The sequence below is a fragment of the Nomascus leucogenys genome, chromosome 20, assembly GCF_006542625.1.
Source record: "Nomascus leucogenys isolate Asia chromosome 20, Asia_NLE_v1, whole genome shotgun sequence".
NCBI lineage: Eukaryota > Metazoa > Chordata > Mammalia > Primates > Hylobatidae > Nomascus > Nomascus leucogenys.
The window spans coordinates 62,812,472-62,837,715 of record NC_044400.1 but is presented as its reverse complement, the minus strand read 5'-3'; the positions used below and the strand labels follow the sequence as shown (position 1 = coordinate 62,837,715).

At 36.9% G+C, this 25,244-nt stretch overlaps 1 protein-coding gene across 2 annotated transcripts in view; it reads right to left on the bottom strand.

Moving 5' to 3' along the window:
- Nucleotides 1-25,244, bottom strand: part of ADGRA3 (adhesion G protein-coupled receptor A3) — a 131,510-nt gene that overhangs the window by 4,434 nt on the left and 101,832 nt on the right. Inside the window, exons 13-17 of one of the 2 annotated variants that reach the window (XM_003258532.3) lie at nt 22,314-22,527; nt 21,895-22,103; nt 10,852-10,976; nt 9,619-9,742; nt 792-937 (exon numbers count right to left, since the gene is read on the bottom strand). In XM_003258532.3, the coding sequence (XP_003258580.2) occupies nt 792-937; nt 9,619-9,742; nt 10,852-10,976; nt 21,895-22,103; nt 22,314-22,527 (818 nt within the window). The remainder of the gene's footprint in view (nt 1-791; nt 938-9,618; nt 9,743-10,851; nt 10,977-21,894; nt 22,104-22,313; nt 22,528-25,244) is intronic. The other variant, XM_030801127.1, reaches the window with a different exon arrangement.

The window sequence follows — 25,244 nt, the reverse complement described above, 5'->3', positions numbered from 1 at the left end:
TCAGTGCTCATGCCTGTCTCCTCCTGCAGACTATAAACTCCCAAAGGGCAAGGGGGTCTTCTCCAAATCCCTGGCCCAGGGCCAGTGACATATCAGGCATGCAACAAGCTTGGTCATCACTGATAGATTTTATTCATCCAGCATGATAATCCATTTACCATTTTTTTTTTTTTTTTTGACAGAGTCTCTCTGTCCCAGCTATCAGTGCCATCCCCCGCCCCCCCCCCCCCCCCCCCCCCCCCCCCCCCCCCCCCCCCTATTTTTTTTTTTTTAGAGACTTCACCTCCGATCTCCACCTCGATCCACCCCCCCTCCCATCGGATACACTGACCACCCGCCCCCATTTTTTTACATATTATAATGGATAGGAAAGACATACAAGTCTTTTTGTCCTTTGCACAGAATAATTAAATTGATACATACTTGAGTACGACATATGACCTCAAGGAAATAAAAACAGCTGACAGTTTCATAGAGCCGATTATATGGCCAATCCCCTCTGAAGTGCTTTGCCCATTTACTCATTTCTTCCTCACAACTCGAGGATGGGAGACTCAGCCCCACTTTTGAGATGATCTTGGAAGGCTCAGAGAGGGTACAGAAGTTGTCTGAGGACTCGCAGCGGGAAGGATGCCTAAGCCATTTTCAAAACCAGGCAGTCCTGCATACAAGTCCGCTCTACTTCCCAAAATCCACTCAGCAATTTTGTTATAATTTATGATTATGCTTCAATGAAAGCAAACAAAACACTTAATTAACCTTTAAGATAATACAACAAAGATATGAGATACCTGAGCATTGGTCTTGGTGGAGGTGGTGGTTCATCAGGATCCTGGCATCTTTTAGCTTTTTTAGTGACTTGTTTGTAGATATTTCGAGCCGTCACTCCTACCCATAGTACTGTGGCAAGGGTGGAATAGTGAAGAATTATCCCAACCTACAAGGAAGATCAAAGAATAAATAGAAGAAAAAAAAATGTTCCTACTAAGGCTTATCTCAAAATTGGTAAGTAACTTTCAGAAGTCTGATTTGAAAGCAGCAGGAAGGCCTATCCTAATAATCAACTCTGTTGCCTGCTAAGGCAACACCGCATTCTAATAGACACGTGACAGGGAATCACGTTTCTCAAATACACAAACCAATAATTGGCTCTAGGAAGCCCACAAACTACCATTTATACCAAAGACGACCCTTAATACAGGACAGAACTGGCTCCCAGACATTAAACCAAAAGTGTGTTTTTCATGGATGCGACATTATACATTATTCTTTTCTTTTTTTTTTTTGAGACAGAGCCTCGCTCTGTCACCCAGGCTAGAGTGCTGCAGTGTGATCTCGGCTCACTGCAACCTCTGCCTGCTGGGTTCAAGCGATTCTCCTGCCTCAGCCTCCTGAGTAGCTGGGACTACAGGTACGCGCCACCACGCCTGGCTAATTTTTGTATTTTTAGTAGAAAGAGGGTTTTGCCATGCTGGCCAGGCTGGTCTCGAACACCTGACCTCAGGTGATCCATCCGCCTCAGCCTCCAAAAGTGCTGGGATTACAGGCATGAGCCACCACGCCTGGCCTAGAGTCCATTTTCTAACATTCTTTTTAAGGAGGAATATACAGAGGGCACAGGTTAACTACAGGGTGAAGGCCACAGCACACACAGAATAAGTTCCAGAGTAAGAGACCTGAGATATAATTCAGAGCTTTTATACATTGTAGCAGTCACAAAGCAATATAATAATATATTGATGGGTAAGAGGGTGAACTCAGAAATGAAATTTTCCTTGATTTTTAAACTGGTATTCACCTCTTACCTGCTGGGTGACCTGAGCAAAGTCACATAAGACCTAAAGTGCTGGCTTCCTCACTTGGGAACCAAGAATAATATAAAAGTACTGTGAGGTTAAGTAAGATGGTCCACATTAAGCATTTAGCAAATCGCCTAGTATGTGACAAGCAATTAGCAGAAATAACTATATTATTACTTATTAAGAACGTGATTTTGAGGAAATAATGCGACCTCTCTGAAATTAACTTTCCTCAATTTAACAGTGGACAATTATCAATCGCCACCTCCAGGGGTTTCGTAGGAATTGAATGGACACAATACATGGGATATAATAGGTGCTCAGTAAGTATAGGATAACTGCAATATATGCAAATGATATACACTTAAGTTTCTATTTATCACATGACCTGTATATGAAGCAACTCTAGTTGAGGATGAAATTCTAGATGAAGATGTGAGGAAATGAGAGAGGCTTAAATTTTAGTTTAAGAAAAGTAAATGTCATATGTCACTGGAGTATCAAGAACATAATCCAGCTTTCTTAACCAGTAACTTGCTCTTTTTTTTTTAATCACTGCTTTTTTATATGATTATTACAGGTAAGATTCTATTAATGAAATTCCAAGAAAAAATCTGTCATTCTAAAGGGATGCCTCTCCAACCTCAAGAAAATCAAAGGTCAATAATAAAAACATGGACCACTGTCCAGAGTTTATTTTAATGAGAACCAATCAGGAGCAAACACTTGGTGACCTGAAAGCCCAAATCTTATTTTGCAGGAGAAAGTCAGGGTGGCCCCTCTCCAGATAAACCTTGCAATGGCTCTGAGGTGCTGGGAGCGGGGATCAAGTTTGGCCCAACTACAAACGTCAGAAATGATCTTCTTAAAGAGAAAAGTGGCTTCATGGTTCCCATTAGTTTTGCTGACTGCACTGTGAAAGCAAAATTTATAGACAGAAGTGGAACAGAAAGCATAAAATAACCCTTTGAGCTATCTAATGTCACACCAAATACTGTAAGTAAAAATAGTATAAATGAATTTGATGCATAGAAACCAATAAATTCAAAACAAATCAGATGCTGACTCAAAATGGTCAACTCTACTATTGCTGGAGGTTTCTCTGACACAAAGGTCAAAAGAATGAGGTAGGGCTGTAAAATACAAAAGTAAAAATATAGGTTAAAAGTAACTTCCACATAGGAGGTGTCAAACAAAGAATTTTCTACAGGGAACAAAACACATCTTTAGGCACTGAAGTGTTTTCTACGGCATTTCTAAATTTCCAGAGGAGGTTTACTCTTAAAGATACTGAAGCCTGATTATTACCAATAGTGGAATTTTAGGGGTATGATAACATCTGCTAACACAGTCAGGAAAGCAAATCACTAAATATTCTACAAGTTTCAGAAAAAATGAGTGATTAAAATCTAGTAGGAAGGATTTTTTAATCTTTTGGAATATAGTACTTCCTATTGTATTCTCCATCTGACACTTCGTCTACATGAAATACAACCTTGCTATCACATTTTCTTCCAAATAAATCAGAGATGTACATGACAATTCTGTAAATTGTCTAGAAGTAATCTAATTCATAAGGCATGTAAATAATTACTATTATTAACTAATGTTAAATGCAGTAGATTATTACTCAAGAAAGCCACCTTACCTCGGAACACTAATTTCCAAAGTTGTAAAATGGGTATAAAATAATTATCCTAAAAAGTTCCACTCTATGTATTTGTTATCTAACTGTAAACTCTCACATACTAGAGTTCATTTAACCACCAATACACCTACAGCAGTGCATCATGCATAACAATTGTGCCAAAAAATACACTGTATGATGAATACAAGCATATAGATGATGAATATGTAAACAATTAAAATGTTAACAGCTTCCATTAATAAATGCCTGTTATGTATCCAAAAACATATTCTTGCATGTGATTTCACTTTATCCTTTTATCGTCACCATTAGGTCAGTGTTAACCTTGAGATACAAAAACAGAGACTAAGACTGAGAAGTCATCCACTGGAGATTACACAGTCAGTAGCACGGCTGTGATTCAAACTGAAGTTAGATGGTTCCAAAGCCCTTGCCCTTTCTACTCTCCTATGCTGCCCACTACTAAGTACTAAAGCAGAGCGATGGGGGCTGAGAGGCACTCGGAATCAAACGGACTAGCATTTGAATCATGCCTCTGCCACCTAATGCTCCTAGTGACTTAGGGAAAAGTTAGTTCAGTTGTCTATGATTCAGTTTATATAGTTATAAAATACACAAGGAAAAACCACCTCCTAGGGTTAATATGAAAGTTAAGACATAAAACATGCACAGTAGTTGACAAGTAGAATGGTCTTAATATTCACTGATTAGATTTTTCCAAATACATCTCTTGTGCTATTGCAGCAATCCTCTAAATAACAGCTCTCAAGGCCACCTAACAAGGGCGGCTGGCACTCTATTTAATAAATTCAATCATGCAGTGGTGGAGCAAACAAGGTATCTTAGGTAAGATCCAGCTGAATCCTTTTATGGCATAGCTAAGAAAACCAAGGACCAAAAAATTAACGACCAATTATTTGGCAGTGTATCATGAACCAGAACACAGATCCCTTCCAGACTTGAGTTAATGGCCCTTGCACTTCATCACTCAACTTGTTAGTTCTCCTTCAGCACCTTTAGCAAAAGAGAGTTAAAGGCCGTAGAAAGCACCTAAGGTCCTACCTGAAATGAATTTAAAAACCAGAGTGAGAAGTACCTGGCTGGTAGCACCTTTAATAACCTCAACCAATCGCTGTGTGGGAAGAAACTACATTACGACCCATTCATACTGTTCATAAAACATGTAAGCTCACAACGGGAGATAATAAAGACAAACTGCATATAAAAACATGTACACATGAGGGCTCAGGTTTTCAGAGGGAAGAACCTTAACAGTCATTTAACTTAACTAGCCTCACATAAGCTGTTCTGGCAGACACAAAATTAGAACCTGGCTACTAGGACCCGGAATCCTAGGCTAGTCCTTTTTGCATTCTACCACTCTGCTCGCAGCCGGTGATTACCTGAATTGAATATTACAGTGACAAAGTGAAGCAAGGAATGTCGGAGTCAGAAATACAAGAATGATGCTAGGTCTTTCATCAAAGGGAAACACATTATAAACATAGAAGAGAACGACAGTGAAACGTCTAGACTTGCCTTTCCCTTTTCTTTTGTAAACCTTTAATGGCATTTGTTCTTGAAGCCCTAAAAACTCATTGCAATTCCTCTCTTTTTCTATTTAGGAATGGTAGAAAATTCCACTTAGGACAATGAAAGGCAGTCATCTTTACAACGCCTCTTTCCATTCATTTCCTTAGTGAAATACATTTATGTGTCTGCTTCAAGAAATCAATGAATACTTTTAGATACAATGAAGACCTTTATTGCCAATGTGTGCTGAGTACTCTTCTAACAGAGTCAAAATGGCTCCAGATTTGAATGCATTCTAATGCGCAGACAGAGGCTTCTTTTTGTTCATTCACCCAGTAAACATTTGCTCAGCACCTACTATGGGTCAGGACTTGTGCTGGTCCCTGGATAAGCACTAGTGAATCAACTACTGTTAATTCTTTTTTTTTTTTTTTTTTTTTTTTGAGACAGAGTCTTGCTCTGTCACCAGGCAGGAGTGCAGTGGCGCAATCTCGGCTCACTGCAACCTCTGCCTCCCAGGTTCAAGCAATTCTGCCTCAGCCTCCCGAGTAGCTGGGACTACAGGCGAGCACCACCATGCCCAGCTAATTTTTGTACTTTTAGCGGAGATGGGGTTTCACCATGTTGGCCAGAATGGTCTCGACCTCTTGACCTCATGATCCACCTGCCTCGGCCTCCCAAAGTTCAACTACTATAATTCTTATGCTTGTAGAGCTTGGAGTCCATGGAGAGCTTAGAGTTCAGAGATAGTTAAATAGTAAATCATAAAGTTTCATAGGCAGCATGAAATTTTAGTAGGGACCTGATACGGTTTAGTTGTGTCCCCACCCAAATCTTGAATTGTAGCTCCCATAATTCTCATCTGTCGTGGGAGGGACCTGGTGGGAGGTAACTGAATCATGAGGGTGGGTCTTTCCTGAGCTGTTCTTGCAATAGTGAGTAACTTTCACTAGATCTGATGGTTTTATAAAGGGCACATGCTCTCTCTTGCCTGCTGCCACAAAAGACATGACTTTGCTCTTCCTTTGCCTTCCACCATGACTGTGAGGTCTCCCCAGCCATGTGGAACTGTGGATCAATTAAACCTCTTTCCTTTATAAATTACCCAGTCTCGGGTATGTTTTTATTAGCAGCATGAAAACAGAATAATACAGGTCCACAGAATAACACTGGGGGATACAGGAACAGAATCTCTGAAACAGTAACGGTAAAATAAGACCTGCAAGATAAGTGGGAGTCAGCCACATGAAGAAAGGGAGAAAGATGAGAACACAGAGGAGCTATCTTCTACACATGGATGTAGTTGATCTGAGACCCATCATCTGACTTCTTGTAGGCAGTTTATTTACAGATGTGTAGTAACAGCCTAAAATAAAAATAAATCACACAGATGAGAGGTAATTTCATCAATAATACTAATATAATAGTGGTAACAGGTAACATTTATTAAACAGTTAGTATATGACTGGCACTCTTGAGATGCTTGAGTCATTTAATCCTCTCAACAATTGTTACACACACATATTTTAAATTGGATCTCAGGTACACAATATTGGATTAATCATAAGCCACAGTATCATGACACAGTCTAATGAGTGGGCCCAGTACAACCTGCCTTTATTTAGTTAGCTATTATTAATAGTATGATAAGTAAGAATTAAGAATCTACCAGCAAGACACAAGGTAGGACCTTGCCAATAACCTGTTATCTAATCATATGACCCCCTCATCACAGGTAACTATCACCCTATTATATCCTCTGTACCATCACCCTACATCCTCTGTTCATCACTCCCTTGCTTTCTCTTTTATAGTTTTATTGCACCTATTTTTTATTAAAGTGGGCAGTTTTAGTGATTTTTACCTTTATAAAAAAAAAAAACAAAAGGTGAATGTTAATTTATAGGACTTTTCAACTTTTCACTTAAAATTAATTTGTGCTATTCTGCATTGCTATAATTCATTGGTTCTGACTCTTGTATAACACTACAGGGTTTGTTCACTCTCTCTCTCTGTTGGACATTTGGGTTGCTTCCAGGTTTTTGATACTGTGTATAGTGCTGCAATGAATATTCATATCCATGCTCATATTCATGTGCACACAGGCAAGGTTACTCTGAGTACAGGAGTGGGGCTGCTGGGTTCCAGGTTACGTGAACACGTAACTATAGAAGGCAATGCCTCCCAGGGGACGTCCACTTACATTCCTACCAAATACGTAAAAGGATCCTTTGGGTCCACATGTTCATCACGACTTGGCATTGTCAGGCTTAACTTTTGCTGATGGAAAAGGCATAAAAATGGTAACTAATCGTCTTCATTGGCATCTCCATGACCCCCACGCTGTTGAACATTTCTGCGCACATGTGCTGAACCTGTGTGTTCGCTCTTCTATGACATGCTCATCCATTCTCTTGCTTTTTCTTCTGACTTGTGATGTTCTCACTGATTATAGTTACTGATATATTTTTTACTCAAATGCTGTTAGTTGTATGGATTGTAAACAGACTCCTCCAATTTGTAACTTATCTTTTCAGCTTCTTTAAGGGCTCTTGATAAACACAAGTTCTTATTTTTAGTCAAAATTACTTTTTTTCTAGTGGATGCCTTTCACTGTCTTATTGGACTTCCTTATCTTAAGGTCTCCAACTTTTTTTTAAAGGGTTTTAAGATTTTGGTTTGGATATGTAAGTCTTTAAACCACCTAGAGTTGACTTTTTTTTATGTGGCATGAGGTATAAACCCAGTTTAATCTTTTTCCAAATGGATTTTCTCCAACTCCATTTACTGAATGGTGGTCTCTCTTCCCCAGCTGACAAGGCACATCCCCTCTGTTGTATGCCAAAGTTCCCGTGGGTCTGCCTCTAGACTCTCTATTCTATCCCACTGGCCAATTTATCTCTGCCTACTGCTAATACCACATTGGTTTCATTTCCATAGCCTCATAAACCCTGATGACTAGAAGACAGTCTTCCGGCTCTGCTCCTCTTTTTTATTAGTGTCTTGTCTTTCTTTGGTCATTTATTTTCACATAAATTTAAAAATCATCTTATTGAGTTTCATAAAAAATTCTACAGATTAATCTTAAAAGGAATTGCCATCTGGCTAATATTAAGTCTTCCTATCCTTTGACCTATTATATCTTTCCATTTATTTAGGTCTTCTTTAATACATATTTTAATTTTACCCATAAATCTTGAACATTTTTCATTATTTCTAGATACTTGATAGCCTTTGACACTATGTAAATGCCACCTTCTCATTATGTTTTCTCATAGTTGTATTCCTGCACACTAGCAGTTGCTCTCTGCTAAACGTTCCTATTAATTCTAATAATTTGTGTAAATTACTTCAGTTTTTTAATATAATCACATCACCCAACAACTCGATTATCATTCCCAATTTATAGGTGAGAAAACTGAGACACAGAAGGATTACACATTAAAATAAAAATCTCAAAGAGATACCTGCACTCTTGTGTTCCCTGAAGCATTACTCACAATAGCCAAGAGAAACAACCTGTATGTCCATCAACAACAAATAAAGAAAATGTGGTCTCTACATACAATGGAATATTATTCAGCCATAAAAAAGAGGAAAATCATATTCACCAACACAGATGAACCTTGAAACATTATGCTAAATGAAATAAGTCAATGAAGGACAAATAATGCATGACTCCACTTATATGAGGTATCTGAAGTAGTCAAACTTATAGAAGCCACGAAGAAAATGGCGACTGCCATAAGATTGGGGGAGAAGAAAAAAGGGGTCGTTGTTCAATGCATACCGAGTTTCAATCATACTAGATGAAAAGTTCTAGGTATCTGCTGCACAATGTTGTGCTTACGGGTGACAATACTGTACTGTACAGTGAACAATTTGTTTACACAGATCACGTTATATGTTTTTTTAATTACAGTTTTAAAAACAAACAAAAGAAAAAAAATGGTTAAACAGATCGCCCATAGAAACACAGCCGATAAATGGTAAACTGAAATCCAAACCCAGGCAGCCAAAACTTTCAATTACTACATTATACTTCTTGCTATCACACATGTGAAAAACAATATACAAACACAGAAATAAAATTATACATATTTTCTACTCATAGATTGAAGAATTTCCATTTTTATATTTATGCTGCAAGAAAACTGTTCACTAAGGCTACATATGTAATAATTTATTGGAAACTAAGAGTAAGATATTTTTTAATTCTTCATATTTATCTAACCTAGTGTCATTTTTATATCTTTATGATTAACTTTTTCTAATTTTTGTTTTCATCAACACATAAAATAATTTTTAAAATTCTACTACCAGAAAATGTCACTTCTCTTTCAGCCAAAGTCAGAATTTCATACATTTTAAAAATAAATAATAGGCATTGTAATAATAGCCATAAACGTGTAACACTAAATTCCCAATGATAAACGGATGAGCTGTTTAAGTTATATATTCGGTTGCAAAATGGTAATTTAAAACAGGAAGTAAACTGGCAGACTGTTTAAGTGACGGACATTAAATTTAATCAGTTCAAGAAAAGGTGTTAAAGAATGATTTTTTCTTTTCGTAGTTAATGAAATTATTTTCTAATACCAGTAATTTTTTCCATTTCGGTTTTTCACTCTGACTTACTGCTTGGCAGACGCTGGCATTCCTGGTCTGGGTTATTCCTCCCACAAAGACCACACAGGTTAGGAAAATATGAAAGCACAAGTTCACAAGCATGTGCCAACTCTTGAGGCTGATTCTAATCAAACTGTTTAAAAAAGAGAGAAAATATTAATATTCAGGCTAGTACATATGAAGGAGAAAACTATGATGTTCATCTTAAGTTAATTCCAACTTCGAAGGCAAAAGTTAAATATTTGATATTTAAACATTTTATTTAACAAACATATACTACCAGACACACACACGTACACACACGCACAGATCTGAGAAATCATTTAACTCGATCTAGTTTAACATTTAACTTTATGCACTTAATAACAAAAAGCCATTTATGGAACCACTGCACCCACTAAATGCTAAAGAAATTCTCCACAAGGAAATACATGGGCTTTTGTTACTACAACGTCTTAAGATGACTGGATTACCTGCTTGGCCACCTAGAGATTTCTGCAACATGCCAATGGGCCTTTTTTTGACCCACTGACACAGGTCTAAATACTCAGTGCATTTCTTCCTGGACTTTCATAATAAAATGTTGAAGTCTTTCTTTTTTTATATATATCGAAATCTCCTTTTGTTTCTTAACTAAATGTCAAGAAATGTCATATATGTCTAGCTTAAACAGGAAAATATATTCTAGCAAAACGTTTTGTAAAGTGAATTTCTGCTTAGCGAATCCTTTTAGTTCATTATTTCCTACCAGAAAATAAAAGTTTCTATAGCTTTGCCTCCAATTAAGAAAAAACATATCCCATGCTTAAATGCCACAAATTTTCTTAAAAATGCCATCTATCATAATAGACAAAAAGTCATAAAATAAGAGTAATAATACAGTCTGATACCTAGAGAAACCCCTTTAGGTACCTCTGCAGGTAAGAAACTTCTCTCCCCTTTACATCCTATTGCGCCTGTGACCCGCCCCACAGTCTCCAATACATATTTCCCACATTCTTTTCTAGATACAAACCCAGCAAACTGACTGGGTGCTGTAAAAACTGAATTTATCATCTCAAATACTAATTATTTATGTCTCTAATAGCATGAAATGAAGAAGGCATGTATATATTCTAAAGTAATCATCCTTACTTTGGAAATATAGGATGATAACAAACTCAATTTTATCCTAATTAAATGTGAAATAAAGTCCTTCAAATCAAAGTCCGCAGATCTATTCTGTCGAGATGTATTTCTTACCTGTGATGGTATATGTAACTGACAATGACGGCTAAGAGACATAAGAGGAGAATGATAGCGGTAGTATAAACCACAGGATGCAGGAGGCTGGCCGCCTGCGTGTATAGTTCAGATCCTGTCAAATCCTGAGGACAAAAAGAAAGATTCATTCTAGCAGCACTTCTCCCCACATTTAACTACTGAGATTTTTTTGAGCGATGAAAACACATCAATAAACAAAAACTCTGGCCCTTATGTCTCTTTATTTTATTCAGACTAACGTTTCATGCTATTTTCCTAACAAGTTACTTTTCTTTCCTAACTTCTACTGTGTTAACTGCTTATGGCATACCCTCATTTTACACTGGACCATCTATTTTATAAATTGAAATGTTGACTCTGCTACGAGGGTAAAAGAGAAATCAGCCCTCTACATTTAGGCAATTCAGAAAGCATAACCAGACTTCATCCTTTTCAATGCCCTTTAAGCCCAGTTATCACTCTGCATATTCACTAGCTGATCAGACACAATGAGAGCAGTATCTCTGAGGCTACAAAGCCCAAAGACACCTCTCTAACTACCCGTAGTCAAGTTCAACTTCAAGTTCCTCAAATACAAACGGACCAAACACTGCATAGGATATTGGAGACACAACGATAAGACATGGTTCCTGTCCCTGAAGAGGTGAAAATCACAGGGGAGACCCATGTGCAATCAGATCATAACAATGTTTGATGAAGGTAAGTCAAGCACAATTATGGCAGCAAAGAGGAAGAGCCCTGTAAGAGCTCAAAAATCAATAAATGGCTGAGCACAGTGGCTCGCACCTGTAATCCCAGCACTTTAGGAGGTTGAGGTAAGCGGAAGGCTTGAGCTCAGGAGTTCGAGACCACCCTGGGCAACACAGGGAGCTCGCATCTCTACAAAAGATACATTTTTCAAAATTAGCCAGGCCTGGTGGCGTGCGCCTGTAGTTCCAGCTACTTGGTAGGCTGAGGTGGGAGGATCACTTGAGCCCAGGAGGTCAAGGCTGCAGTTAGCCAAGACAGCACCACTGCACTCCAGCCTGGGCCACACAGTGAGACCCTTCCTCAAAAGAAAAATTATTTTAAAAAATAAATAAGCAACAACAGCACGTCACTTATAGACATTAACAGGCATTGACTGTGAACAATCTAGGCACTGCCTGTGTCCAGCACCATAACTGTATGAGGTAAGTATGTTATCAGCCCCATTTTATATGTTAAAAAACTGAGGCACAGAAAAGTTATGTGCCTTAAGGATTAGATTCAAAGGAGCTTGGCTGCCAAGTCCCTGCTCCCAAACACAATGCAGACACTGCCTCTCTGAAATGAAAACAATGGGCATCTTAATGCTACTCTCTTTATAAAAGACCAAAGCAAGTTGGAAAGACACCTCCACCCTGGCCACCATGTCAGATAACCGGGGTTGTAAGAGTCAAAGCCGTAGGTTTACCAGATCCCTTCACTAAATTCTCTGTCTGCACTGACTCTTAGAGCTAAAAAGTGACTACTGAATAAGGGAAGGAGCCCACAGTGGATATACCTCCAATTAGGAAGCTCTTACTAATAAAATATCTGAAACAAGAAAAGGTAGATTTAAAAAAAAAAAAGTAAGAGAATAAGTGACAACCAGACAAGGAAATGGAAGATGACCTCAATAGAGCAGCAAGGGAAGGGGCAAATTTTCCCAGGGAAGAATCAGAAGTTCACAATCTACAATTACAGATCTAAAAATATGGTATCAGGATGCCTAACAAACCCCTCGCCTTATCAAATGCTGAACAGTTAATGACAAAAACCACAGCAAGTGGGAAGCACAGATGAGAACACAGGAAACTGAACTCCAGCTAGACTACTCAACTATACTATGATGAGCCTCTAACTTACAAATCACCCATTTACTTGACAAATATTGAGTGCACGCCATGGCCAGGCATAGTGCCAACTAATGGATATACAGGGATAGACAGAAAACAGTTTCAACCCTTGGAGGCCCTGAAGTCTGTAAATTAAATACACAAAAGGGAAAAAACCAGAGAAAAGCCTGTCAGGACCAATTCTGAGCAATCTGCCTTTGTGAGATGCCCATAACACTAGCCTGTAATACATGGCCTCAAAATAGTTGCACTCTGTTAAAAGTCCAGAATATTAGCAGAGAAATTCAAAGAAATGTTGGGATAATGAAAACCAGTTAGATGCTAGTGACAAGAGATATATTTTCCTCAAATTTCAATGAAAAGCTTCTATTCCAGTACAGAACTAATAACTGAGGATAAACTTTCAATATCTAGTTTAGCTTCTCAACTCCTTTTGTGCAGTGCCCGCTTTAGATTACTGCAGGAAATGTTCAATAACACGTTGCCACTTACCAGCTATAAGACTTGGGGCAGTTACCTCACTATATAATGGAGACTCCTCTAATCATCTTAGGGGGTTTGGAGAAGGGGTAGAAAAAAGGCAGTAAAAGTGCCTTCCATAGCCCTTGGCAGAGAGTAACAACATGGGGAGCTGGATATCACCGAATAAAACATTCGACTAAAAGCCAATTTAGTTCTCAAAATATACTCTTTATGGCATTCAAGTTTAAAAGAAATCAGTAATTTTTGGCCAGGCACAGTGACTCATGCCTAGAATTTCAGAGTTTTGGGAGGCCCAAGAGAGGAGGATTGCTTGAGGCCAGGAGCTTGAAACCAGCCTGAGCAACATAGTGAGATCCCATTTCTGCAAAAAATAAAAATAAAAACATTAATGGGGCACGCCTGTAACCCCAGCTACTTGGGAGGCTGAAGTGGGAAGATCACTTGAGCCAGGGAGTTTGAAGCTGCATTGAGCTGAGATTGTGCCACTGCACTCCAGCCTGGGAGACAGAGCGAGACCCTGTTTCTAAAAAAAATTAAAAATAAAATTTTAAAAAAATTGCTATTTTTCAAAAGTCAAACAAATGTGACACAGAATGAAAAAGAAACCAGATGTTGAAACAGAGGGCAACAATGACTGAACGAAGGCATGAGTACCTCTGTCACTGGTCACACAAGGCACTGCTTCCACAGGGGCATTTTTTTCTCAACATGTTTTTATTGACACATAATAACTGTATATATTTATGGCATACATGTAATATTTTGATCCATACATATAATGTGTAATGACCAAATCAAATTGGGAAATATGAAATATGCAATAAATATGCAATAGATTATTGATAACTACAGTCACCCTGCCATGCTATCAAACACCAGAGTTTATTCCTTCTATCTGTACTTGGTTGTACTCATTAACCAACCTTACTTCACGCCCTCTTCCTAGACCTTTCCCTTCCCAGCCTCTGTTATTTTCCATTCTCCTTTCTACCTCCATGAGATCAACTTTTTCAGCTCCCACATATGGGTGAAAACATGCACTATTTGTCATTCTGTACCTGGCTTATTTCACTTAACAAAATAACTTCCAGGCTCATCCATGTTGCTGCAAATGACAAGATTTCATTCTCTTTTTATGACTGAATAGTACTCCTTGGTGTATATATACCGTATTTTCTTTACCCATTCATCTGTTGATGGACTGATGGACACTTACGTTGATTGTATATCTTGGCTATCGTGAATAGTGCTGCAGTAAATGTGAGCGCAGGTATCTCTTCAATATACTGATTTCCTTTCTTTTGAATATATACTCAGCAGTGAAAGTGCTGGATCATACGGTAGCTCTATTTTTAGTTTTTTAAGAAACTTACAAACTACTTCCTATAATTGTTGTACTAATTTACATTCCCACCAACAATGTATAAGAGTTCTCTTCTCCACATTCTGTTATTTTTTGTCTTTTTGATACAAACCACTTAACTGGGGTAAGGTATCTTATTGTGGTTTTGATTTGTATTTTCCTGATGACTAGTGATGGTGAGATTTTTTCATACACCTGTTGGTCATTTGTATGTCTTCTTTTCAGAATATCTAGTCCGATCGTTTGCCCATTTCTTAAATCAAAATTTTTTTTATGTTGAGTTGTTTCAGTTCCAGTTCCTTATTATTCTGTTATTAATCCCACAAGAGCATTTTTGACCTGCCCACATGCAAAGAGGTCTCCTGCTGAAACATGAACCTAGCGAAAAGTATAGTATAAAGGGCCAGATAGTAAATATTGTAGACTTTGGGGGCTAAGAGGCAAATCAAAGCTGTTATGCACGTAGTATTAACCATGTAAAACAGAACTACTAAAAAAATTAAAAGCCATTATTAGCTTTCCCACCTTTAAAAAAATCTGGCTAGACTGGGCAATACAAAATAATATAAGGCTGGGCGCGGTGGCTCACACCTGTAATCCCAGCACTTTGGGAGGCTGAGGCAGGCGGATCACAAGGTCAGGAGATCGAGACCATCCTAGCTAACACAGTGAAACCCCGTCTCTACTAAAAATACAAAACATTAGCCGGGCGTGGTGGCGGGCACCTGTAGTACCAGCTACACGGGAGGCTGAGGCAGAAGAATGGCGTGAACCTGGGAGGCAGAGCTTGCAGTGAGCCGAGATCAAGCCACTGCCCTCCAGCCTGGGCGACAGAGCAAGACTCCGCCTCAAAAAGAAAAAGAATATAAAAATATTTATGGCAATTGAGAATTTTAGAATACCACGATAGTAAACAAATTAAAGCTCTACAATGAGAGAGAGAAAGCAGAAACCTGAATCAAATTATTTTCAATTATGGTAGTAAATAAATATAGGCTTTATGATAATGAAAACATTACTAAACACACTATATAAAAATCGTAGTATGAGACACCTTTGAGTAGGAAAAGTAAAACTGTTGCTCACATTTGCAACACAGCAATAAATAAAATAGAAAATGACTCTGCCCTCCGGCAACCACATGACCACAGTCCATCACTAAATAGTAATCTTAGTTACTCTTCTACTCAGTACAAACTTTAATAACTAAGCCAGGAAATGAAAAACAAAGTTCTCCACACAAGTTAGCTGAACTAATACAGAGAAATTAAATATCAAATGTGTGTTAAAAAATCACAAAGATGATCATTACTAAATCAATGGAAAAAGAGTTTTTAAAACTGTCCACTTGTCAGAGATTCATATATTTACAAGTGTTACTTCAGGCCTCAGAATTACGCGGTGGCTCACGCTTGTAATCCCAGCACTTTGGGAGGCCGAGGCGGGCGGATCACGAGGTCAGGAGATCGAGACCACGGTGAAACCCCGTCTCTACTAAAAAAAAAAATACAAAAAATTAGCCGGGCGTAGTGGCGGGCGCCTGTAGTCCCAGCTACTCGGAGAGGCTGAGGCAGGAGAATGGCGTGAACCCGGGAGGCGGAGCTTGCAGTGAGCCGAGATCGCGCCACTGCACTCCAGCCTGGGCGACAGAGCGAGACTCCGTCTCAAAAAAAAAAAAAAAAAAAAAAAATCAGTGGAAGTTTTCCATAATTATCACTGTATCAATAAGAATAATTAAAATAAGCAATTGTCTAAATTCACCAGGATCTGAACAATGGAAAGGAATCCAAAGAAAATATATCAGGGCATCCTGTGTGTCAGGGTATAAAGAATTATAATAAGAGTTTGCCATTAAAATTTTAAAATAGATCTGAAATCAGAAATGTAAAAAACAAACAAAAATTTAAAAAGAGGACTATGACTTACTTCTGTGTTGCTTTTTCCCCACTAAAGAACAAAGAATGCAAATTTAAAGATTTTATTCCCCCCACCTCACATCATCAACAAAAAATCAATTCCAGTCAAGTTACAGAACTAAATATAAAAGGTAAAGCACATTAAAGCTTCTTGAAGAACACAAAAAAGAAGATCTTCCTAATTTGGGGGTAGAAAAAGATTTCTTAAACAGCATTAACTAAAACAACAACAACAAGTAAGAAATTGTACCTCAGAATAATTAAGAAACTCTCTTCACAAAAAGACAATATTGAGGGAAAAAAAAGGCATGAACTGGGAGAAGATGTATGCAACACATAAATCCAACAGGGAGCTCACATTCAGAACCCATATTAAGAAGTCCTACAAATAATTACGAAAATGAAAGACAACAAAATTAAAAATAGGCAAGACTTAAGCAGGAACGTCAGGAAAGGGGGATAACCCACACTGCCAATAAAAAGCTAAAGAAGTGCTCAACATCAATAGTCGCCACAGAAATGCAAATTAAAACTAGAATGATACATCACAATACCACCACCAGAAGACTAAAACTGAAGATTTGACAATTCCAAGCATGGCAAAAATGTAGAGCACCTGAACTCTCATTACTGTTGAGACTGTAAACCAATATAACCATTTTGGTCAACTGCATGGCTTTAGCTACTTAAAGCTAAACACATACAAAGCCTACAACCTAGCAATTTCACTTCTGAGTGTACATGTCCATCATAAAACATATACATGAGTACTCACAGCAGCTTTTTCTTGACACCCAAAACCTAGAAACAGAAATGGCTATCAATGATAAAATGAACAAACTTTGGCATATTGATACAATGGACTACTACACTGCAATGGAAAAGAATAAACTGCTGCTAAATGCAAAAATGAAGATAAATTCCATCCATGTAATGACAGGAGAGAAACCAGACACAAGTGTACATACTACACAACTAAAGTCTAAAAACAGGCCAAACTTATCTATGGTGAGAGACATCAAAAGGGTGGTACCTGGAGATGGTGGCAGGAACTGACTAGAGAGAAACAGAGGAGCACTGTCCAGCACTCTAGTACAAATCTTGTTCTTACATATTCTTTTGTAAAAATATAATCAATATTTGTACACTTTGCTCAATACCTCAATTTAATGAAAAAGGAAAACCAGTTGGTCCCTTTGATTATCAATTCCTCTTTGGAGAATTTGTCTCACAGATGCTCAACTAAATGTGCAAAATGACACGGTACAAACCACTAGAAACAAACACAATAGAGAAATATCTAAATAAATTATGGCAGAAACATAATAATCAGAGATAAGAAAGAATGAGGGGCTGGGCGCGGTGACTCACGCTTGTAACCCCAGCACTTTGGGAGGCCGAGGCGGGCGGATCACAAGGTCAGGAGATCGAGACCACAGTGAAACCCCGTCTCTACTAAAAATACAAAAAAAAAAAATAGCCGGGCATGGTGGCGGGCACCTGTAGTCCCAGCTACTCGGAGAGGCTGAGGCAGGAGAATGGCGTGAACCCGGGAGGCGGAGCTTGCAGTGAGCCGAGATTGCGCCACTGCACTCCAGCCTGGGCGACAGAGCGAGACTCCGTCTCAAAAAAAAAAAAGAAAGAATGAGGAAACTCGTATATTGATTTGAGAGGATTTCAGAAAGAAGACTTAGCAGAGGGATTATTAACACAGATTCCAAAATGAGACTGTGAATTCAAATCCCAATACCAGCACTAGCTTTGTGAGCATGGCATTTAACCTCTGCCTCAGTTTCCACATCTGTACAGTGGGGGTGATGACAGTACTATATCTCATGAGGCTGTTATAAGAGCTGAGTAACTGAATGTATATAAAGACATCAGAGGAGTGGCTGACACATAAGTACTTAATAAAGATTGGCCACCACTACCATCATCACCATCCTCTTCTTTAAGACACATCATCACCATCATAGTTAAGATACGTTGCTCTATAGAAAAAAGCATGGTTTAGAATAGTGTGTATAGCATGCAACCTTTGTGCAAAAATGCAAAAAAATAGGAACATATATTCATTTTGTTTCCATAAACATGAGGGTCTCAACAATATGCGAGAAACAAATAGTAGTTACTTATCAGTGTGATGTGAGAGATGGGTAGGACTTCCAGCTTTCACTGTATGTTAGTGTGTAGAAATAAATAAAACATTACATCCATGTGAGTATAGTACTTATTTTAAAAATATTTAAGCAAAAACATCACTAGCATTTATGTTCAATTATAGAGTAAATGATATCAAAGTTGCTTTGAATACCATTTTAATCTATGACATATTAAGATGGTATTCAGCATGTTTTATATAAACAAATGTAAAAGAATCACTAGAAAAAGAAAATTAATGAATGCTCTCCAGTTTCATATTTTTAGGTGAACACAATAACAAAAGAGGAATCAATGTATATAAATTAGCTTATCTTCACCACTAGTGATTAAAGTATTAAGTACTACATAGTTTGAACCTAATCATAACACTACTTTCTATTCAGTTTTCTTTCTTTGTTTTTTCCTACAGACACCATCTCCTGTGTATCTTCCTGCCCCACCTGGCTATTTCAGATCATATCATTCAAGCAAATCTAATTTCTGCTTATTTTTTTTTTCTGGCTCCCAGTGAGACCTTAGTAAATAATTGGTATAGCAGGATGTATACTCAGACTTATGAATAAGTATATTCTTTATGTCGCATTTTTTAAAAATTCGAAACTCTTAAAATCAGATAAAGGAAAGTTTTATGGACTATATTGCAAGACAGGAATTTAGACTTACTATATAAAATGATATATTAAGATCGTATTCAAGAAAAATAGGATTTTATCAATTTTTAAAAGCTTAATATAAGGAAAAAAGATACTGCTTTCTAATTTGCTTTCTAATTTTTTAAAAACAATTTCTTCAATCCTAAACATAACTTTAACTACCTAAAAGTGGGTATAATTTCATTAACTTTTTCTTTATGTTTAATTAGCAACTAACTCCCATGCAGTAACTTTAATTTTGTCAACAATTTCAAATATATTTCTCTTTGCTGCCTCTAGATGGCACAATTACATTTAAGAAAAGGAAAAAGTCTGAAAATAAATAGAAAAAAAATCTTAGTACTACTATATTTTAGCTTTAAAGAATTGTGTATTACACTTTTTAAGAGATTAAAAGTCTGAAAGATAAAAGAATAGCTTATTCCTCCCAGAAAAGGATTGTACTAATTTAATAGTTTTGAAGAACAGCTAGGAAGTTCACAAATGGATGCTTTAAACTGGTATTAGATTAAATAAAACTAAAAGTTTCACATGGTGCAATATCACAGCGAAGGCTTATAAAATGCATTTTTGTGTATGTTTTGTGTTTCATTTATTTTGCTCAATTTTTTCTTGTTAACTATTACATAAATTTCTGAGAATGTTGAATATTATTTCTCATCAGTACATCACTGTTTATTTTATACTCAAAATCTAAATGAGAAAACACTTTCAAAATGGAAGAGAAAATGCCACATACTTTAACGCTTCATGCTTTAATTTAAAAGGTGGCAGTGGCTCATGCCTATAATCCCAGCACTTTCCGAGCTTGAGGCAGGCGGATCACTTGAGTCCAGGAGATCAAGACCAGCCTGGGCAATATGGCGAAACCCTGTCTCTACTAAAAATACAAAAATTAGCCGGGTATGGTGGTGCATGCCTGTAATCCCAGCTACTCAGGAGGCTGAGGTAAGAGAATCACCTGAGCCTGGGAGGTAGAGGAGGCAGTGAGGCGAGACTACACCACTGCACTCCAGCCTGGGCAACTGGAGTGAGACTTTGTCTCAAAAAAATAAAAAATAAATAAAAGGTGACTACACAATAATAAAATGTGAACTTACAGAAACCAGACTCATGGTTACAGAAATCAAGACATCTTCCATTTACAAAGAGAATCAGAATGATGAACTGTCAACACTAAAGTTAATCCCAATTGAATAAAGGGCCTATACAAATATAGCTGAGTCTATAAACATACATGTTTAAATATGTTGCTTGCACTTGCATAAAATGCTCAATTATGTCACTGAAAAGATAATCCCTTTACTCTGATAAATAATCTATTCACCTTTCTGCTTGCTTGACCTGTGTACCAGGTAAGGTATAAGTTGAATTGAAAAAAAAAAAAAAAAAAAACCCACAAGAGTCAAAGAAAATTATTTATAATTCAGGCTTACTTCAAGATCATTTCTAGCGCTAAATGCTATTTTTTTAAGAAAAGAAAAATTCATGAAATGTAAAATATATCATGTTTCAAGGTATTTAGCACTTTGATAAAACATTTTCTAGAAAACAGATTTACAGCTGGAATCAGAAATAACATAGAAGTTCCTCACACCCAGAGTAACCTCAAACCATTTCTGGGAAATGTCTTTCACACTCATCAGTAATTCCTTCCACTATACTCTAAATATACTCCATGATGTCAGTACTTACAATAATTACAATATAAAATAAGAACTAGCATGGTTTATTTCATAATTATCTGCTCAGGATTCAGATTCATTTAAAGACCTCATTAATAAAAACACTTGCTCCTGTACATTAATAACTGTTATTTTACCCCCAAAAAATTACAGGTTGAGTATCCCTAACCAAAGAACCCTAAATCCAAAATGCTCCAAAATCTAAAACTTTTCAAAGAAAATGCTCCTTGGAGGATTTCGGATTTTTGGATTAGGAAGGATGAACTGGTAAGTATAATGCAAATATTCCAAAATCTGAAAAAATCCAAAATCCAAAACATTTTTAGTCCCAAGCATTTCAGATAAGAGATAAGACTCAACCTGTAATAAGTGTTAACAATGGCAAATAACAGAAAACAACACTAGACTGTCCTTAAAACTGAAAAGACATTCTTTGTGTCAATACTGTCACTTGCAATGACAAAAATGAAATTATCATGATTAATTCTAAATTCAAATAGAGTCTAACCATTACGACATGTAGTGGGAAACAGCGCTAGATTGCAAGTAGGAAAATGTTCTTTCACTACTCACCGTGTATCCTTTGGCAAATGAAATCACTCTTTCTGGGCAGAGGGAATCTGACTGTATCAACAGTCTCTCCAAGTTTTAAGGTCAAAGACTAACTGAACTGATTGACTTATAAAGTTGATTTAAAATTCCTATATACCAAACTCAATCCCATACATTTCACTTGGTAGTAACTTAATTTCCCTTTAAAATTAAAATTAGAACACATATCATTGCATATAATCAAAGGGAGCAAATTATGTTAAAAGTAAAAAACACTTCATTTGAGCTTAATTATGCATAGCAGAAATTTAGAATAGTGTTTATGCATAAAGTTAACAACTGCCATACCATTAAAACTGCATAGTTACTAAGGGAGTAGCACTGAATCGTAGTGATATTTTCATCTGAATAGAGTATATGGCACCCATCTGACTTCCAGCCTCCTTGTCCGTTCAGCAAATCGAAATCCCACCGGGCTGCAACAGCATCTGCTCCATGTGCAATTCGACGCAGTGTCACATTAACAGGGATGTGGTGGGTATCTACATTCACACCATCTGGAGAAAATGGGAAATAAAAATATTTCTGAAACAAACTTCATAAACAATTATAAATGTCAACTTCTACAGTAATGGGTACTCTGCAAGATCTTTTTTCGCTAGTGACTCATTAAAACGAGAAAACACTAAAATAAGCATTTTTAGGAACAGTCAACTGCAAGGCCTTATTGTCCACTGACTACAGGATAACATATGCCACATACAAACCTATTTTGGTTAGAATCACAGGGGTAACCACAGTACGTCGTTTTCCGTCATCAGCCAAATTTGTTGAATTTCCAGTGGCTGGAAAAAGCTTGCCATTGCGGAATGCAATGAGTTGAAGCTTGTAAAGAGAGTCATCCGTTGGTCTGAGTTCTCTTTTTTGCTTTGGTGAGAAAAGGGAAGGAGGAAGCTGAATAGAAGCCTCCACAATAGTATTCTGAAAAAAATATATATATTAAAAAAAGCTCACTACATTAGTACATAGAAACCAGAAAAAATATGTCAGATAGTTACAAAAGTGGTATAATTAGGTTGACTTCATTTTTTAAATTGTATATACAAAATGTAATAGTTAAAAAAATCATCAGTCAAGCGAAATGTCAATGCCACATAACATAGTTTAAAAGAGTATAAAACAGAAATGCAAACTTTGAAGAGTTAAATAACAAGAAAAGTGTTTCAAATTACAAAGTTAATTTTCCTATGATATTATACGTTGAAGTAGATAGCAATAAACAGATCGAGGATCTCAATGCTCAGGCTCTATCAAGTTTACAATGATAAAATATGATAAAGAAGCACAAATGTAGCATATCACAAATGTGAGTATAATTAATTTGGGCTTATGGAACTTTAAGGTGATTTATGATGAATTCAAACCGTCACACAACAAAAGAATGAAATTATACAAACATAATAGAGGTTTAGATTCAGTACACTTAGCAGAAATTTCCTTGAGACTAAGAAACACATTTAGAAAAAAAAAAATAACAACACATAGGAACAACTGAAAATGCTGACTGATCACTGAATGTTTTTCAGATTTCTTTACTGAGGATTTTTAAGTAATAAATTATTCAGCATTCAGTAAAAAAATCTATATACCAAAGAAGTGAACAATTAACTATCTAAAAACATTCCATAGTTGAAGAATTTATTACACAATCTTTCTTTTGGCCTCTAACCTCTCTTCTTCCAATTCCGTATTCACCAGAATTGCCCCTTAAGAAACAAATCGAATCATGTTATTCCAGTTTACATAACACCTTGGTTCTGCAATGTTTAAATAATACTAAGCCCAAATCCTAAATTCACCATATAATCTGATGAAAATCCATTGCTCAGATGTATCCCCTGAATGCTCCTATAGCACAACCTGAAACACAGCTACACTGAGTTATCAATTTAAGTTCTCCTATATTCTTTTTATGCCACCATGCTCACTGCACAGACCAGCACCTCCACCTGAAATGCTGCACTATTCTTTTGTCTCACAAACTTTTGAATTGGTGTAATGGAAAGTGGATTAGAATGAAAAAGGTTGGCAGCCAGGGGGAAGACTTTATACTGAGTCCTTGAAATAGGGCTTTTTTGGACAGTTAATTACCTCTTCTCAGTATACTGCGTCTCTAGATTAGCTGCTCCCTCTTCTGGACTCACACAACACTCTGCACACATTAGTCATAATGTGCACTTGCAGCCCCATGGTGTGGCTCACTGTCTGCTCCTCAAACCAGAGTATGAGGATTTGGGGTGCAGTCAATCTCACTCAGTTTTTGAAACCTCTATGTTAACAGTTCTAGCACTTGCATTTGACCAAAATAGCTCACTGTTTATGAAATGAACAATGTCTGTATGGCATGTTTATTTTAAAAACAATTCTACTTGAGCAAATGATTGACTTTAGAATTAACAATGTTAGATCACAGCAGATACCCTTATCTTCTCAATAAGTATTTTAGAAGTTTGAATATTACTTTTAAATTGAAGATGCCAAGAAAATATTTAGTAGAAATATTTTGTTTGAGAAGATGCATAAAAAGGTTCCTGCTCTTCTCACTCACAAATATAATCTAATGTGAAAAAAATTTATTATAAATTTATTCACTAATCTAGATTTCTATTAAGTACACAAATTTCTCCTAAGTACATAATGACACATGCAAAGAGAGAAAACAGATAGTTAAAAGTTCAAAATCGTGATAAAGTATTACATAATGCACATTTATTAAAACTCAAATACTATAAAATTCATAAAATAATATTGTTATACACACAAAATGACTTGAAAACAAAGCATAGCTCTTTGGGGAAGTATTGTTACTATAAAAATCTAAATATTATTGATACGGCTGAAGTTTGCCTTATTGGCACCTAGGCCACTCTCTACATGCCAGGGAACCTGCAGTTATTATTTAGTAATGTTTGTATTGGACTTCGAAGGATGTTTTAGAAGCCTTAAATATGTAACAGCCATGAGTATATAGCTTTGGCCACCCAGTAATATGTCCATACTCCTGGTATTTTTTTGTACATTTTTGTAATGTACAACTTTGTTTAACCTCTCTGAGTCTCATCTGTCAAACACAACTAGTCATCTTTGTAACAAATGGTTGTGAAGACCAGATGGGATCACGACCATGACAAGCACAAAAGGCTAGGGAACTGTCAGTCGTTATTTTTTACTGTTGTTACTGCAGCACCGTGGAAGATGGTTATCTGGGGGCTGGGGGAGAGGAAAATGCCTTCACTAAATTGCCAAGAATGTACAAAAAATGTACATTTTTTGTAATTTTGTAATGATAAATCAAAATGATTTAAAAGAAGTCATTTAAATCTTTTTAAAAGAAAGTTAAAACAGGGAATAACATCTATACTTTCTAGAAGTTAAAAAAGGTCTCCACAAGTTTAAATCTGTAAAACCAATTAAAAAAAATGTACAAAAAAATACCAGGAGTATGGACATATTACTGGGTGGCCAAAGCTATATACTCAAAGCTATATACTCATGGCTGTTACATATTTAAGGCTTCTAAAACATCCTTCGAAGTCCAATACAAACATTACTAAATAATAACTGCAGGTTCCCTGGCATGTAGAGAGTGGCCTAGGTGCCAATAAGGCAAACTTCAGCCGTATCGATAATATTTAGAT